We start from the raw sequence: 18,645 nt of genomic DNA, 5'->3' as shown, positions 1-18,645 counted from the left end.
CAACAAGTGGCAAAACAATAATACAAATGATTAGAAAATGCCATTTCCTTTGAATGCGTTCCTTCAGAATGTGTTTTTATATTTTAGTTTTAAATTCTGAAAGTTCTGTGGCATTTCAGTTTAGAATGTTGAAGCCTGCATCCCACCATTGACATGAATGGGGATACAATAACCTTCACAGTTTATTGTATGAATGATAGCAAACTTTAAAAAGTACAGTACAGCACAAAAGTTTTAGGCAGGTGTGAAAAAATGCTATAAAGTAAGAATGATTTCAAAAATAGACATGTTAACAGATTATATTTATAAATTAACTAAATGTAAAGTGAGTGAATAGAAGAAAAATCAAATCCATTTTTGGTGTGACCACCCTTTGCCTTCAAAACAGCATAAATTCTTGTAGGTACACTTGCACAAAGTCTGGGATTTTGTAGGCATATAGTCAGGTGTATGATTAAACATTATGCCAAACAGGTGCTAATGATCATCAATTCAATATCTAGGTTGAAACACAATCATTAACTTAAACAGCTGTACCTGCCCTCCAGGACGCCTACACCACCCGATGTCACAGGAAGGCCAAAAAGATTATCAAGGACAACAACCACCTGAGCCCCTGCCCGTTCACCCCGCTACCATCCAGAAGGCGAGGTCAGTACAGGTGCATCAAAGCTGGGACCTAGAGACTGAAAAACAGCTTCTATCTCAAGGCCATCAGACTGTTAAAAGGCCATCACTAACATTGAGTGGCTGCTGCCAACATACTGACTCAAATCTCTAGCCACTTTAATAATTAAAAATTGGATGTAATAAATGTATCACTAGCCACTTTATATCATGTTTACATACCCTACATTACTCATCTCATATTTATATACTGTACCCTATTACATCTACTGCATCTTGCCTATCGCTCATCCATATATTTATATGTACATAATCTTATTAATTTCTTACACTTGTGTGTATAAGGTAGTTGTTGTGAAATTGTTATATTACTTGTTAGATATTACTGCATTAGCATTTCGCTACACTCGTGTAACAAAATAGTATAGCTCCCGTCTCTCTCCTCGTCCCTATCTGGGCTCGAATCAAGGACCCTCCGGACACATCGACAACAGCCACCCTCGAAGCATCGTTACCCATCGCTCCACAAAAGCCGCGGACCTCACAGAGCAAGGGGAACTACTTCAAGGTCTCAAAGCGAGTGACGTATCCGATTGAAACGCCGTTAGCGCACATCCTGCTAACTTGCTAGCCATTTCACATCGGTTACACTCGCATTAACATCTGCTAACCATGTGTGTAGGACAAATAAAATTTGATTTGATTTGATTTGGGAGTGGGAACAGTAAGTGTTTGTTGTCATTCAACTGAGAGACGACTAGCAAAGATTTGTATAACTAGACCAAGATAGCCCACAGCCAGTCGTTTCCAATGGGAACAAATGAGTCATAGTGGGCAGACCAAGCAAGGAGGGGGCAGAGCCAAGCACGAGCTAGTGAGATCTTATTAGCCCGTTCTAGCAAATGTCTGCATATTTCCTTTAGGGAACGCCTACTTTGAAGTGCGCGTGTGCAAAAGCTCAATTCCCCTTTGCACTCCTAAACAACTTTGGCAAAGGTTACAGTTTACGAAACGTAATCCACTCTGTTCATAACATATTCTAGTTTTGGGAACAGAAAACCATATTGAGATCAAATGCTTCATCGATGAGAAAATGTGCAGAATATCGTCCAAAATCCATCTCTTTCAACTTCTCCCACTGGGCTACCACTTTTTGGTAGTGAGTGGAAACGCCAAGCGGATGTTTCACATTTATACATCCGGTGAAATATATGTCTCATTGTTCTATCTGTGCGACTAGTTTACATGCACATTTTTCTATTTGATAAATACTGCACCAAACATCTGAGCTAGATGTAAAATTGCACTACTCAGCAAAAACGTCAACATTGATTTATTTTAGATTAATTCTGACTATTTTGAGGAAGTGTTTCTGGCCATGTTGTTGCTAAGGTGTCTTAGGACGGGAAAACAACAATAATTATTGCTTATTTCATCTCATTTTTCAAGCGAAGGTCTTTGGTGTGTTTAAGAGTCCAGGCGGTCCCTTCGCCTAGCTGAGTTATGCTAGGAGCAAACCGAATCTATTTCTATTTTATTGATTTATTTCACCTTTATTTAACCATGTAGGCTAGTTGAGAACAAGTTCTCATTTGCAACTGCGACCTGGCCAAGATAAAGCGTAGCAATTCGACACATACAACAACAGAGTTACATATGGAATAAACAAAACATACAGTCAATAATACAGTAGAACAAAATAAAACAAAATGTCTATATACAGTGAGTGCAAATGAGGTAAGTTAAGGAAATAAATAGGCCATGGTGGCAAAGTAATTGCAATATAGCAATTAAACACTGGAATGGTAGATCGGCAGAAGATGAATGTGCAGGTAGAGATTCTGGGGTGCAAAGGAGCAAAATACATAAATAAATACCTGTATGGGGATGAGGTAGGCTGATGGTATGTCGGGACAGAATGTTGTGTCTAGATGGAGTAAAGCTCTATACAGTTATCACGTCGGGGACAACAGTTGTTGACAACCATAGCGTTTTAGCTTTATTTTGTATTTGTATTTATTTAACTAGGAAAGTCAGTGAAGAACAAATTCTTATTTACAATGACGGCCTACCTCGGCAAAACCCTCCCCTAACCTGGACGACGCTGGGTCAATTGTGCGCCGCGCTATGGGACTCCCGATCGGTTGTGATACAGTCGGGGATCGTATCAGGGTCTGTAGTGACTCCTTTAGCACCGAGTTTCAGTGCCTTAGACCGCTGCGTCACTCGAATGCCCCAGTCCCGACAAACCATCACTATCACCACCGGTAACAAAATACACAAAATAAGGGTAGGCCAATCATTTAGTAAAAATTCCGCAATAGCCTAAAACACTTATCTCCCTCACTAGCTTTAAGCACCAACTGTCAGAGCAGCTCACAGATTACTGCACCTGTACATAGCCCACCTATAATTTAGCCCAAACAACTACCTCTTTCCCAACTGTATTTAATTTTAATTTATTTATTTATTTTGCTCCTTTGCACCCCATTATTTTTTATTTCTACTTTGCACATTCTTCCATTGCAAAACTACCATTCCAGTATTTTACTTGTTATATTGTATTTACTTTACCATCATGGCCTTTTTTTGCCTTTACCTCCCTTCTCACCTCATTTGCTCACATTGTATATAGACTTGTTTATATTGCATTATTGACTGTATGTTTGTTTTTACTCCATGTGTAACTCTGTGTCGTTTTATCTGTCGAACTGCTTTGCTTTATCTTGGCCAGGTCGCAATTGTAAATGAGAACTTGTTCTCAACTTGCCTATCTGGTTAAATAAAGGTAAAATAAATAAATAAAATAAATAAAAAGCTAGCCTACAATAATCAACACGGCATGTTCCCCATCATTTATTTTCAGCTACATCCTGCCACCTTATCAGCTGTTGTCAGACACACCAGGGTCTGACAACATATTCATATTTTTATTAATTCGAGCTAAAAAACAAAGCCTGATTTAACATAAAACAATTTGTCTGCACAAATATTTGCACGTGCATAAAGTTGGTCTGGTGCTATAGAACATTGTCGGTCACGTGACATTTTATCAGGAAGTTACATTTAGCGCTTTTTGATTTTTAAGTTTTATATTAGTGGATGCTTGCTTGTATGAACACCCCGAGCGAACTGTTTGTGGTTATATGATGAATACAACCAACAAAATAAAAATAAAATGTCGCGCATTAATTTATGATGAACCTTTGCTGATTATGACGCATACTGCCGTATCCACGACAACGGATGTAAAAAAGAAACAAACATGGCATAAAATTATTCTGCAAAAGGTTTATTTATTTTTTAAATCTAAAAATGAATTATAATTATCCAATGACAAACACACGCTCCAAACCAGGACTTGGATTAGTTGACGGTGGAGAATCGTAAGTTATACATTGTGCTTGTGCATGCATGCATTGCTGTAAAACTGATGTTGGAAGAAAAAAAATCCTTTCGAAGAGATCAATTCTGCGCATTCGAGTCAATGTGGATTGTGCATGTCTATTATTAGAAAAATGCTGCTGATGATGATTGTGTTACCCAGGTAGATCATTTGAAAGCAACTTTATCCTCATAGTGATAAAGGACTGGCAAGTGTCTCTCAGAGAGGAATGGATGACACGGGAGAGTCGATGATGATGACTCCTGAGGAAAAACTTACCCAGTATGATAGCAGGGCCCAAGCCTTTGCAGACACTCAACAGGTAGACCTATAGAGGTTTTAAGTTGCTTTCCATTCTGACACCTGCATGCAATGGGGTGAGGTCGAAAGTACTATAACCAGAGGTACCTGCAAAGTTTGTGAAGGTTGTCTTAACCTTCTGTAGATGTCATAGTCACCCTGTCATGTTCAGAAATTGTATCATTCTCTTATCAAAGGTATAATGCATGTACAGTACCACTCAGCATAAAGGCTTTTTTCAATACAGCATCATGTTGGTCATGTATGTCAACAATAATGAAATGTTTGTCCGGACAGTTTGATGCTTGTATCCAGGACCTTGTCCGCTGTGTGGCTCTTACAAGACTGGTATATGGAGATGGGCAATTGAAACTAGCCCAAGCCCATGTCAGACTGGCTAAAGCATACCTACAGTTTAAAGGTGAATTATGTTGTGATTAGCCTTTACAATGAGGTACCATTTATAAAGAGTTTATAACGGTTAAAATTGTATATATATTTATACCTTACCAAATCTTGGAATTACCTATGTGTTGTCCCTGATTCCCACAGGCTGGGCAGTGCAGGCCCAGGAGCACTCAGCCAGAGCCAGTGACCTGCTCCCCTTCTGCACCCCCAACTCCACCAGCCGGGAGGACAGGGTCCACATTCTCACCTGTCTCCTCAACATATACCTAACACAGGGAGGTGCCACTCTGCTGCTGGCAAAATATCCTTTACCCACATTGTTTCTGTGATAAATTACATTTCATCGGTGAATACAACAAGTGTAGACTTTACCATTAAATGACTACTTACGAGCCCATTCTCAACAATGCAGAGTTAAAAAGTATGAAAAATATTTAGCTAAATAATAAAGGAAATAGTAACACAATAAAACACAATAAAATAACAATAACGAGGGTACCTAAGGGGTACGGGATTGAGGTAATACAGTATGTACAGTTGAAGTCGTATATACAGTTAGGTTGGAGCCATTAAAACTCATTTTTCAACCACTCCAGAAATGTCTTGTTAACAAACAATAGTTTTGGCAAGTCAGTTAGGACATTACTTTGTGCATGACACAAGTAATTTTTCCAACAATTGTTTACAGACAGATTATTTCACTTATAATTCACTTTATCACAATTCCAGTACGTCAGAAGTTTACATACACTAAATTGACTGTGCCTCTAAACAGCTTGGAAATTTCCATAAAATGATGTCATGACTTTAGAAGCTTCTGACATCTTTGAGTCAATTGGAGGTGTACCTGTGGATGTACAGTGCCTTGCGAAAGTATTCGGCCCCCTTGAACTTTGCGGCCTTTTGCCACATTTCAGGCATAATAACATAATAATTTTGCACGCCCAATTTTTCAGTTTTTGATTTGTTAAAAAAGTTTGAAATATCCAATAAATGTCGTTCCACTTCATGATTGTGTCCCACTTGTTGTTGATTCTTCACAAAAAAATACAGTTTTATATCTTTATGTTTGAAGCCTGAAATGTGGCAAAAGGTCGCAAAGTTCAAGGGGGCCGAATACTTTCGCAAGGCACTGTATTTCAAGGCCTACCTTCAAACTCAGTGCCTCTTTGCTTGACATCATGGGAAAATCAAAAGACATCAGCCAAGACCTCAGAAAATAAATTGTAGGCCTCCACATATCTGGTTCATCCTTGGGAGCAATTTCCAAAGGCCTGAAGGTACCACGTTCATCTGTACAAACAATAGAACGCAAGTATGAACACCATGGGACCACGTAGCCGTCATACCGCACAGGAAGGAGACACGTTCTGTCTCCTAGAGATTAATGTACTTTGGTGCGAAAAGTGCAAATCAGTCCCAGAACAACAGCAAAGGACATTGTTAAGATGCTGGAGGAAACAGGTACAGAAGTATCTATATCCACAGTGTAACGGGTCCTATATCGACAACCTGAAAGGCCGCTAAGCAAGGAAGATGCCTCTGCTCCAAAACCACCATAAAAAAGCCAGACTACGGTTTGCAACTGCACATGGGGACAAAGATTATACTTTTTGGAGAAATGTCCTCTGGTCTGATCAAAACAGTTCTATTTTTGTTTGCCATAATGACCATCGTTATGTTTGGAAGAAAAAGGGGGAGGCTTGCAAGCCGAAGAACACCATCCCAACCGTAAAGCACGGGGGTGTCAGCATCATGTAGTGAGGGTGCTTTGCTGCAGGAGGGACTGGTGCACTTCGCAAAATATATGGCATCATGATGCAGGACAATTATGTGGATATATTGAAGCAACATCTCAGTCAGGAAGTTAAAGCTTGTTTGCAAATGGGTCTTCCAAATGGACAATCACCCCAAGCATACTTCCAAAGTTGTGTCAACAAAGTCAAGGTATTGGAGGGGCCATCACAAACGCCTGACCTCAATCCTATAGAACATTTGTGCGCAGAACTGAAAAAGCGTGTGCGAGCAAGGAGGACTACAAACCTGACTCAGTTACACCAGCTCTGTCAGGAGGAATGGGCCAAAATTCACCTAACTTATTGTGGGAAGCTTGTGGAAGGCTACCCAAAACGTTTGACCCAAGTTAAACAGTTTAAAGGCAATGCTACCAAATACTAATTGAGTTTATGGTATGTAAACTTCTGACCAACTGGGAATGTAATGAAAGAAATAAAAGCTGAAATTAATGATTCTCTGTGCTATTATTCTGACATTTCACGTTCTTAAAATAAAGTGGTGATCCTAACTGACCTAAGACAGGGAATTCTACTAGGATTAAATGTCAGGAATTGTGTAACTGAGTTTAAATGGTTTTGGCTAAGGTGTATGTAAACTTCCGACTTCAACTGTACATGTGGGTGAGGGTAAAAGTGACTAGGCAATCAGGATATATAATAAACAAAGTAGCAGCAGCGTGTGTGTGTTTTGTGTATGAGTGTCGGTGTAGTGTGTGTGTGGGTAGAGCCAGTGCAGAAAAATTAAGATACAATAAAGGGGGTCAATGTAAATTGTCCAGGTAAGCATTTGATTAATTGTTCAGCTATCTTATGGCTTGGGGGTAGAAGCTGTTCAGAAGCCTTTTGGTCCCAGACTTGGCACACTGGTACTGCTTGCCGTGCGTTACCGGAGAGAGCAGCCCATGACTTGGGTGGCTGGAGTCTTTGACAATTTTTAGGACCTTCCAATGACACTGCCTGGTCCTGGATGGTAGGGAGTTCAGCCCCAGTGATGTACTGGGCCATACGCACTACCCTCTGTTGCGTCTTGTGGTTGGATGCCGAGCAGTTGCCATACCAAGCTGTAATGCAGTCAGTCAAGATGTTCTCAATGGTGCAGCTGTAGAACCTTTTGAACATCTGCCAAATCTTTTCAGCCTACTCAGGGAGAAGAGGTGTTGTCGTGCCCTCTTCACGACTGTGTCGGTGTGTTTGGACCATGATAGGTCTTTAGTGATGTGGACACCAAAGAATTTGAAGCTCTCGACCCGCTCCACTACAGCCTTGTCGATGTGAATGGGGGCTTGTTTGGCCCTCCATTTCCAGTAGTCCATGATAAGCTAATTTGTCTTGCCCACGTTGAGGAAGAGGTTGTTGTCCTGGCACCACACTGCCAGGTCTCTGACCTCCTCCCTGTAGGCTGTCTCATCGTTGTCGGTGTTCAACTACTGTTGTGTCGTCAGCAAACTTAATGTTGGTGTTGCAGTCGTGTGCTGCCATGTAGTTGTGGTTGGACAGGGGGGGACTGAGGGGCCCCCGTGTTGAGGGTGAGCGTGGCAGATGTGTTGCAGAGGGAGGTGTTCAGTCCCAGGGTCCTTAGCTTAGTAATGAACTTGGAGGGCACTATGGTGTTGAATGCTGAGCTGTAGTCAATGACCAGCATTCTCACTTAGTTGTTACTTTTGTCCAGGTGGGAAAGGGCAGTGGTGGCGTGCGATAGAGATGGCGTCATCTGTGGATCTGTTGGGGCGGTATGCGAATTGAAGTGGGTCCAGAGTATCTGTGATGATGGTGTTGATGTGAGCCATAACCATTCTTTCTTAGCATTTCATGGCTACAGATGTGAGTGCTATGGGGCGGTAGTCATTCTTGGGTGCAGGGTTTGGTGGTGTGGATGAAACATGTACAGTTGTGGCCAAAGGTTTTGAGAATGACACAAATATTAATTTCCACAAAGTTTGCTGCTTCAGTGTCTTTAGATGTTTTTGTCAGATGTTACTATGGAATACTGAAGTATAATTACAAGCATTTCATACGTGTCAAAGGCTTTTATTGACAATTACTTGAAGTTGATGCGAAGAGTCAATATTTGCATTGTTGACCCTTCTTTTTTAAGACCTCTGCAATCCGCCCTGGCATGCTGTCAATTAACTTCTGGGCCACATTCTGACTGATGGCAGCCCATTCTTGCATAATCAATGCTTGGAGTTTGTCAGAATTTGTGGGTTTTTGTTTGTCCACCCGCCTCTTGAGGATTGACCACAAATTCTCAATGCGATTAAGGTCTGGGGATTTTTCTGGCCATGGACCCAAAATATAAATGTTTTGTTCCCCGAGCCACTTAGTTATCACTTTTGCCTTATGGCAAGGTGCTCCATCATGCTGGAAAAGGCATTGTTCGTCACCAAACTGTTCCTGGATGGTTGGGAGAAGTTGCTCTCGGAGGATGTGTTGTGAGTAAACCCACTCCCTTGGCTGAGAAGCAACCCCACACATGAATGGTCTCAGAATGCTTTACTGTTGGCATGACACAGGACTGATGGTAGTGCTTACCTTGTCTTCTCTGAACAAGTTTTTTTTCCGGATGCCTCAAACAATCGGAAAGGGGATTCATTCGAGAAAATGACTTTTCCCCAGTCCTCAGCAGTCCAATCCCTGTACCTGTTGCAGAATATCAGCCTCTCCCTGATGTTTTTCCTGGAGAGAAGGGGCTTCTTTGCTTCCCTTCTTGACACCAGGCCATCCTCCAAAAGTCTTCGCCTCACTGTGCGTGCAGATGCACTCACACCTGCCTGCTGCCATTCTTGAGCAAGCTCTGTACTGGTGGCGCCCCGATCCCACAGCTGAATCAACTTTAGGAGACGGTCCTGGCGCTTGCTGGACTTTCTTGGGCGCCCTGAAGCATTCTTCACAACAATTTAACCGCCCCCCTCTCTCTCTTCAGTTCATTTGCATGGCAAAGAGGGACATTGCAATTAATTGCAATTCATCTGATCACTCTTCATAACATTCTGGAGTATATGCAAATTGCCATCATACAAACTGAGGCAGCAGACTTTGTGAAAATGTATATTTGTGTCATTCTCAAAACTTTTGGCCACGACTGTAGGTATTACAGTCAAGAAAGGTAATTTTTTAAATTAAAGACACATGCCAGCTGGTCAGTTCATGCTCTGAGCACGCATCCTGGTAATCTGTCTGGATAAAGCTCTGGCTCAAGGAAATAGGCCTGAGCGTTAGGAGAATCAATACGAGAATGATTAGATATTTGTAATGGAAGCCCCAAAAACATTAGGAGAATGATTGTCTAAATGTGAATTCAAACAATTGCATGGTTAAATGTCCAAGGGTAAATGAATGTAGTACTGCTTTAATATTGATTATGCGATACTCTTTAACCATCCCAACTCTCGAGGAAGCAGAGTATAATTATCGAAAAGCAGAGAAGATTGTGGTCGAACTTCATCAGCTAGGAGGCATGAGCAAGGAGGAGAAAATGGAGACTGAGTTTGAGATATCCACGTCTCTGTCCAGGTATTATAAAGAGAACTAAACTGATCTGCAGAAATATTTTGCGTCAAATCACTTTCAAAAGAAACTTATTTGGAGAATTGTGTCTATCTGACCAATGTGGCCTTTACTACAATGGCCGCTGTGACAGCAGAGAGCACTTTGATATTCACTGGATTCCTCTTTAGGTATCATACGCTATGCTACTCTATTTATTTCCACAGACTCCTCCTTCAGTATCATATTCAGGTTGAAGTCTGAATACCTTCGCACTTCTCCAACAAAAACAAGTTAATGTTCATGTGAAGTGTCATTGTAGATTCAGATAAGACTGTTGTATCAAATACACCTATATGTTCAGATGTCAACATACAGCCTGTTAACTTGAAGGCACAATAACAGCCTGTTATTAATACTGTTTATCTGAGTATATCCACTGAGAAAGACATTAGATTTTGGCCACAAGATGGAGACAATGTCTAACATGTCCACTGAGCAAATCCATCTATTGAGATACATTTTAATGGTTCATTTCACTCAAACAATGTGGTCTTTTCTGCTCTAGTTTAGACTAGTAGTGACATGGAAAGTCTCTGAATTATCTTAACCTGGTCCTCACAGTAGAAGTGCCTAAAGTACCCTCAAAGTAGTTGTTTTTCCCATGTAAACATCAAGCTGTTCTCCCAGGCTTGTTGTCAAGCCCATGGGGTGTGAGCATGCGCAGCTGCAGACCAGTGACTGTGACTGGGGTTATTGCACTTCCCACTTGTTCAGTGTCTGCTGGATCAGTGGAGCAGAGGAGGATAACACATCCCCAGCGCTGCATTCATATTTCATGATTGCTTTCACTGCTCTGCCTGTAATTATTGTGTACTGAGGAGGCTTTTTGCACTAAATGGCATTGATCATTTTGTTCAGTTGTAGGGGAACACTGTTTTTGCTAAAGTATATTGATGCCTTCCCACCCTTCCACACTTAAGTTGTATTAACTTCACTGTTATGGATTTTTCAAAACATAATTTGAGTAATTCATGAATACACAATATTTGCTGTACAAGTCAATATTGATTACAAGACATGGCTGAGGCAAATGTGGTACTAATATACCCAGATACTCAGTGTGGAATATTAGTAGCATTAGAGTTGTTTCAACTTGAAGGGAGCTGAGGTAAAAAAAGTATTTGGGAGTGAGGTCATCCTTTTAAGTTTTTATGACTGACTGTTTGTTTACGCAATTTGTGAAATTGGAAAAATGTGCGGACGCTCGCTGGTGTGTAAGCTTGCTAAAGCTCTTTTGTTGGAGGATGACTGAACTTGGCTGGCTTCTGTAAGCACCCTAGTCAACAGGACTGTAATGTTGTGACCAGTGTGAATGTCCCCACAAAAGCCTGGAACAATAAAACAAGCTTTCACACAGATTCAGGTCTAGTTGGAGATTTTCCATTTAACTCATTGTAGAGGTACAGTATATGCAAGGTGCCAGTGTAATGAACACAATATGAAATACTGATCACAGTATTATCGTTTATTTTGCCACCTGTACTAAGTTATTGTTAAAAGGTTTTGAAAACAATTCTAATAAATGCAACAGTTGGACAATGAATGAAGATACTCATATAAATTAACATAAAGGGGTGGAACAGGGCTGCAACCACCAAAGACCTGCTCTGTTTACCCTACATTCTCTGTCTACCCTCCCTGCTCTGTCTACCCTACCTGCTCTGTCTACCCTACCTGCTCTGTCTACCCTACCTGATCTGTCTACCCTACCTGCTCTGTCTACCCTCCCTGCTCCGCCTACCCTACCTACTCTGTCCACCCTACCTGCATTGTTCTGCGCTGTCTACCCTACCTGCATTCTCCTGCGCTGTCTACCCTACCTGCATTCTCCTGCGCTGTCTAACCTACCTGCTCTGTCTACCCTACCTGCATTCTCCTGCTCTCTCTACCCTACCTGCTCTTTCTACCCTACCTGCATTCTCCTGCGCTGTCTAGACTGCCTCATTAATTACTGTTGTTGTCACGCTCTCTTGCAAAATTCAACAAGTGTGTTAATAGCAGGATACCTTCAGATTACAAATCAACACGTTTGGCTCTAGATTACACCTATCTAAACATACTTTACATTGTTTATGAGATCAGACATATCACTTTAATCAGTGTTCATTTTCAAAAGTTGCTTTCGTATCAGCACATCTAATTTGTATTAAATTATAACTTTTTTAAATTCCACAAATTAACAACCATCAAATGTCGACAGGGTGTGTTAAATCCCTGACGAAGCTAGCGTTCTAATAGATTCAATGGTTAGACAGGGTGTGTTAAATCCCTGACGAAGCTAGCGTTCTAATAGATTCAATGGTCAGACAGGGTGTGTTAAATCCCTGACGAAGCTAGCGTTCTAATAGATTCAATGGTTAGACAGGGTGTGTTAAATCCCTGACGAAGCTAGCGTTCTAATAGATTCAATGGTTAGACAGGGTGTGTTAAATCCCTGACGAAGCTAGCGTTCTAATAGATTCAATGGTTAGACAGGGTGTGTTAAATCCCTGACGAAGCTAGCGTTCTAATAGATTCAATGGTAAAACAGGGTGTGTTAAATCCCTGACGAAGCTAGCGTTCTAATAGATTCAACAGTACGACAAGGTGTGTTAAATCCCTGACGAAACTAGCGTTCTAATAGATTCAACAGTACGACAAGGTGTGTTAAATCCCTGACGAAGCTAGCGTTCTAATAGATTCAATGGTAAAACAGGGTGTGTTAAATCCCTGACGAAGCTAGCGTTCTAATAGATTCAACAGTACGACAAGGTGTGTTAAATCCCTGACGAAACTAGCGTTCTAATAGATTCATCAGTACGACAAGGTGTGTTAAATCCCTGACGAAGCTAGCGTTCTAATAGATTCAATGGTAAAACAGGTTGTGTTAAATCCCTGACGAAGCTAGCGTTCTAATAGATTCAACAGTACGACAAGGTGTGTTAAATCCCTGAAGAAACTAGTGTTCTAATAGATTCAATGGTAAAACAAGGTGTGTTAAATCCCTGACGAAGCTAGCGTTCTAATATATTCATCAGTACGATTGGGTGTGTTTAAATCCCTGATGAAGCTAGCGTTCTAATAGATTCAATGGTAAAACAATGTACTTTATTCCATTGAGCTCATTTCAGCCATTACCAGGGTGTGTTTGACAGGTCATTACGAACATTTCCTTGGTCGTAACGTTAACGGAAAAAACGTCTGGCACAAGTAGGAGTATGAAAGGGTCGCAGGAGTCAAATGAAAGCAATCAATCCAGCGATATTTCAGTGCCAAGTAGATTTTACATAGATGGTTGAAAAGACAAGTCCTAGGCTTTGCATGCGAGTTGCTGTTGACATTAGAGGTTCTCAGTTGAGCAGGCTGTTATGGCTCTCATCCCCCACTGACTTGCATTCCTATGGCTACATGTCATATTCTGGTCTCAAATCTAGGTGTTGTCACAGTGGATTTACTTGATGCTGCCTGAGGCACAGGAAAGGAAATGATAATGAAGGATTGTGTTTTGTTCCAGCAGGGCACCCACAGCCCAACAAAACAACACAGTTTAACATTCATTTTGCTGTATATTTCCACCTCCAATAGTTCCTTTCCTGGCTTTGTGAACACTGTATAATTTTCCCTGTATAAGGAGCAAACCTTCGAGGGCCCCTACGTGCGTCAGTATTGGTCTGGTAAGCATTACTAAACAGAGGGCCGTGTGGGCTGCTTGGCAGTTCATGTGAAAATCACTAATTACATTATTGCTCTGCTCTGTGGACAGTGAATTAGATGTCAGCTGCAGATGACATACTGCCTCCTGTGCCAGGAACAGGAAGCTTGGGAGGGTGGCATCAGCTGGTGAATGAGGGGATGCAGTGGCATTGTCCACAGGTCTGTCTGTGGACAAGAAGGCAGTACGCTGGCCTGGGCAATGGGCACACAGAGTTTCTGCTATAATGCAGGCAGCCATCCCAGCTGCCCTAAAAGGCTGTGCTGTTCTCTGGAATTTCTGATGCCTGAGGGGGGAAGCCGTCCCATTCCCATGCAGGCCAGCTCCCATCAAGGCTTGCTCTGATAATCAGGGATTGATGGGAAATCTCAGAGATATTAATTTAGTGCTACCCTCCACAACCAAAATTTCACTGCACTAACTATACACACTGATGTTTTGATTTGTAGTCATTTATACTATACTATTATTTATGGGGTAAATAATAGAAAATGACTGTCAGCAAAAAATCACCTGCTTTACTGTTACTGTCCATGTAGAGGGATTCATTAATGATGGGGTGTTTTCCTGCTGCAGTAGTAGTCCTGTACTGTGGTATTGATGCAAACAGTATTCCCTCTGAGGAAGGCCACCTACGAACAGCAGAGCTGAATTGAATTTAGACTCCATTAGTGTCTGAATCAAATCAAAGTTTATTTGTCACGTGCGCCGACATGCTTAATTACAGGGCCTAACCAACCGTGCAATTATTAAGTAGAAAATAGGTATTAGGTATTAGAATCCTGTGGGGTGTTGAGGCTATTAGCAGGCTAGATGGATTGATGTCTGACTAGTGTCCTTGCTGAGGATGATGCAAGTCTCTGCTGTGCTGCAGCCTCCTGCTAGCATCCCATCACCCACCCCCCTATGTGGTGACTGAGGGTGTTAGACCACAGACTGAAGGCCTATTGTACAGAGATCCAGAGCTGGTGTTGTCCTCGGAATGGCACATTATTAACTGCCTACGTGCTGCCTCATATCAACAGCAAATATACATGTTTTTACAACAGTGTCTTTACAACAGGGGTGATTTGACCAGTTTTGCAGTTTTTGTTTTCGTCTCATCAGATATCTGCTCACAGCCTATGTAAGGAAGTGGCTGCATTCTTTACTGATGCAGAGGATCTCCACTGTGTTGTGACTACCAGGACAAACCTAATTTAGACATCCTGGTGTGGAGGATCTCCACTGTGTTGTGACTACCAGGACAAACCTAATTTAGACATCCTGGTGTGGAGGATCTCCACTGTGTTGTGACTACCAGGACAAACCTAATTTAGACATCCTGGTGTGGAGGATCTCCACTGTGTTGTGACTACCAGGACAAACCTAATTTAGACATCCTGGTGTGGAGCTCTTGTGTGGTTGCTCAGCGAGGTGCTGGACTTGTTAGGCAGTGTCAGTAAGTCTTTATTTATAATGTGGCTCTGAGAGCAACACACTCCTCAGTCTTCCCAGAGGAGAGACCATTAGAGACCATCTGAAAGGACACAGCCAGAGACGGAGTAAACAGTTCTTTGTGTAGGAATCTCCTATTATAGTCTGCACTCACTGCACCTGACATCAGAGGCAGCAATCCGCTAGACCCAGCCAGGCCTAGTTCGACGTTCCTCCTCAGGCCCCACTCTTGGCACAGTTCTGACTAACACTCTGGGCCAAGATTTCAACACTGCAACATGCCTACAGAAAGAGCCCGACCACTAATGCTATTCTTTACTCTCCCTCCCTCCCTTTTTCTCTCATTCTCTTTCTCTCTCTCTCTCTGCCCTATCCATCTCTCCTGCAGGGTGTACCAGCGGCAAGGCAGGTCAGAGGAGGCCCTGGGTCAGTGTGAGAGTAGTTTGCAGCTGCTGGAGGGCTGGGAAAGGCCAGGTCAGGCCTGCTCCGTCTATAAGGACATGGCTGCCATCGAACAGGCCCAGGGCCGCCTCGACAGAGCTTTAGAGCACCTCTCTAAGGTAAGGCACATATGAGACCTGAATACAGGCACAAAACATCAACACATAACAGTGAAGGTAATACAACTTAAGTGTGGAAGGGTGGGAAGGCATCAATATACTTTAGCAAAAACAGTGTTACTATATTAACATTACACACGACTATATGAATGACTTAACATTACACACATACTGACTATATTACTCAGACTATATGACTATCTTAAGATGAGCTGAGGGCTGTTAGAATGCCTCTGAGACCTGTTGTTTGGTAATGTTCTCCTCAGTCCTTAGTGTGATATGTGATCTGTCATATTTCGTTTGGGTTTCTGCTAGGCTCATGCCATAGCTCTGAGTCAGAGCCCTGGGGGTCTGGATGGGGCTCACATCGCTCACAGCCTGGCCTTGGCCTACTCTACTGTAGCAGAGCCCCACCACAATGGTGAGTCTATTCATACAACACAGGACTGCTGCAGTGCACTATGGGGGAATTCTGCTATATAGGGGGTTGTTGTTGGGGACATGAATCATTTTCTGCCTGTCTTATGTCAAGCTGATTATAGTTTTGCAGAAATAGCATGTTGTGTGAGTTCACCCCCATATCAATGTTCACCCCCATCTGACCTGTATGTATGGAACTTCACGGTATAGTTACATTACATGAACAACAATATATGAGCAACCACTACCAGGAATGATGAGCTGTGGAGGAATGGACAAACTACGTGAAAAGCAATGCAGGCAGCACCAATAAGCAAACAAATAACATACTGTAATATGTTGAAGATCATAAGTGATTACGTGATCTTCCATCTGCGACTAGACTCAGCAGCACACTACTATGAGGAGAGTCTGAGTACATACAGGAGCTCCCTAGGCCCACAGGCTACTGTCACTCTCAACCTTCAGGATGACTACTGTCGCTTCCTCCTCCTCACTGGGCAGCAAGAGGTCAGTCCTGCATACGCACACATACTCACACACACTCCAATAGACCACCAACACCAGTGGTCTAATCACACTAATAGCACGCCTTCCAGGTGTTTACAGCATCACAGACATCTCTGTTCTGTTGCTCTGAGAGGTTTGACATTCTCAAGGGGACTTCCCTCTCTCACATGGCATTGTGGGAATCCACCTTGCAGTCAGTCATGTCATGTTTACAGGGATAGTTTAATCTGCTACTAAGGATCAAGCTAGCTGAGGGTAACAGAGGGTGACAGGTGTTTTTGAGACAGGAGAGTCTGTGAAATGAATAGCCACCATAGTGAGCTTCAATTGCCTGAAGCTCCGTAAGACTGGCCATACGGAATTAGTGGAGGGGAAGACACAAATAAAATGCACTAAGCAGTCACTAAGTAGTCATTAACCAATGTTGTTGTGTATGTACTATGTCAGAGGTGTGTAGAGATCCAGAGGGAGTCCCTGGCCTTGAAGAGAGAGACGTTTGGTGACCTGAGTCCTGAGGTGGCTGACACTCTGCAGCTGATTGGAGGGGTGCAGATGACCCAGGGCCAGGTGAAGCATGCCCATAGGACCATGAGCAAGGTAAACACTGGCATTATACCCACCATTCCCTTTTGTTGCCCAACACTGATTTTAAAGACTCAATGCAGTCAAAAACGTGATTTCCCTGTGTTTTGTATATTTTTCCACATCATGAGGTTGGAATAATACTGTGACATTTTGAAAATTATGAATATGCTTTTTTAGTGTAAGAGTTTGAAATTTCTGCCTGTTTTGGTGGGGTGGAGTTTTGGCCTGCCTGGTGACATCACCTGGTTGTAAATGAGTTAATAGACCAATAAGAAAGAGAGTTCCAAACCTCTGCCAATAACAGCTAGTTTTCAGTTTTTCCCTCCCCACTCAGACCCCACCCAGACAGTCCAAGCAAAATTCTTGCTTGAGAAATTGCTCTTTGTTAAGAAGCTTCTTTTTGACCATTTTTATTGAAAACAATAGTAAGGTACTTAATTTTAAGGCAGCTTGAGGATCACTGGGCAATATTATGTTAAATCCAGTCGAATTATATGGCAAAATGTAGATTTCCACCCTGAGTAGACATACTCAAAAGTAATTATTTTTCATGAATTGGCCATAAACAATAGCTAGTAATGCTGCAGGTAGCCTGGCGGTTAGGAGAGCTGGGCCAGTAACCGAAAGGTTGCTGGATCGAATCCCCGAACTGGCTAGGTAAAAATCTGTCGTTCTGCCCCTGACCAAGGCAGTTAGCCCACTGTTCCCCGGGAGCCGACGACGTGAATGTCAATTAAGGCAGCCCCCTTCTCTGATTCAGAGAGGTTGGGTTAAATGCAGAAGAAACATTTCAGTTGAAAGCATTCAGGTGTACAACTGACCTTTCCTTTCTAGAAAGATCGGAAATCCCTTTTCTGTAGAAAAACTCATTGTTATGCATTGCTGAGTTGTACTCCCATTTTGAGGACACAATCTCAAGTACATAGTACACTATATATATATACTTTTTTCCCCTTCCTATTATACAAGTGGGGCAATAGGGCTTGAAATGTCAGATATGATTTCTAAATAAAGTAACAATAAAATTAGAGACAACTTACTCTAAGATTTCACCTTCTAACTGTAAAATAAATATGATCATGTTTAGTACAAATATGGCACCATTTCATATAACTGACAACAGAGCATTTTCTGCCAAGCCTCCTCTGAGCGATGAAGAAACACCATTCTAATTGCTGCAGACTCGTTACACCTTTAGCTTCGTACAAAGTGATTTCGTGTGACCAAGAGAAAGTGGTTGTGTTTCAATTCTATGAAATCATTTAATATGTTTTCCTGTTGAGATCTCTAAATCCGACTGAGAATATCACATCGAGATGAAACTACAACTGTTGGATTTGCTAGACTGTCCCCTTTATTATGCCGTCTCCCGGGCTG

General features: G+C 42.1%; 1 protein-coding gene across 3 annotated transcripts in view; it reads left to right on the top strand.

The window, feature by feature from the left end:
* Positions 1-550: 550 nt before the first annotated feature.
* The window catches only part of ttc23 (tetratricopeptide repeat domain 23), a 24,006-nt gene continuing 5,911 nt past the window's right edge, over positions 551-18,645 (top strand). Inside the window, exons 1-9 of one of the 3 annotated variants that reach the window (XM_031801487.1) lie at positions 551-651; positions 4,208-4,334; positions 4,610-4,733; positions 4,865-5,021; positions 9,904-10,029; positions 15,582-15,753; positions 16,069-16,174; positions 16,556-16,683; positions 17,131-17,280. In XM_031801487.1, the coding sequence (XP_031657347.1) occupies positions 566-651; positions 4,208-4,334; positions 4,610-4,733; positions 4,865-5,021; positions 9,904-10,029; positions 15,582-15,753; positions 16,069-16,174; positions 16,556-16,683; positions 17,131-17,280 (1,176 nt within the window). In that variant the 5' untranslated portion in view covers positions 551-565. Of the gene's footprint in view, positions 652-3,735; positions 4,014-4,174; positions 4,335-4,609; positions 4,734-4,864; positions 5,022-9,903; positions 10,030-15,581; positions 15,754-16,068; positions 16,175-16,555; positions 16,684-17,130; positions 17,281-18,645 lie in introns of those variants that run through there. The other 2 variants (XM_020456407.2, XM_020456408.2) reach the window with 2 other exon arrangements.

This window comes from Oncorhynchus kisutch, linkage group LG22 (assembly GCF_002021735.2).
Source record: "Oncorhynchus kisutch isolate 150728-3 linkage group LG22, Okis_V2, whole genome shotgun sequence".
Taxonomy (NCBI): domain Eukaryota; kingdom Metazoa; phylum Chordata; class Actinopteri; order Salmoniformes; family Salmonidae; genus Oncorhynchus; species Oncorhynchus kisutch.
Note: the sequence above shows the minus strand (reverse complement) of the source record. Positions and strands in the feature narration are given on the sequence as shown.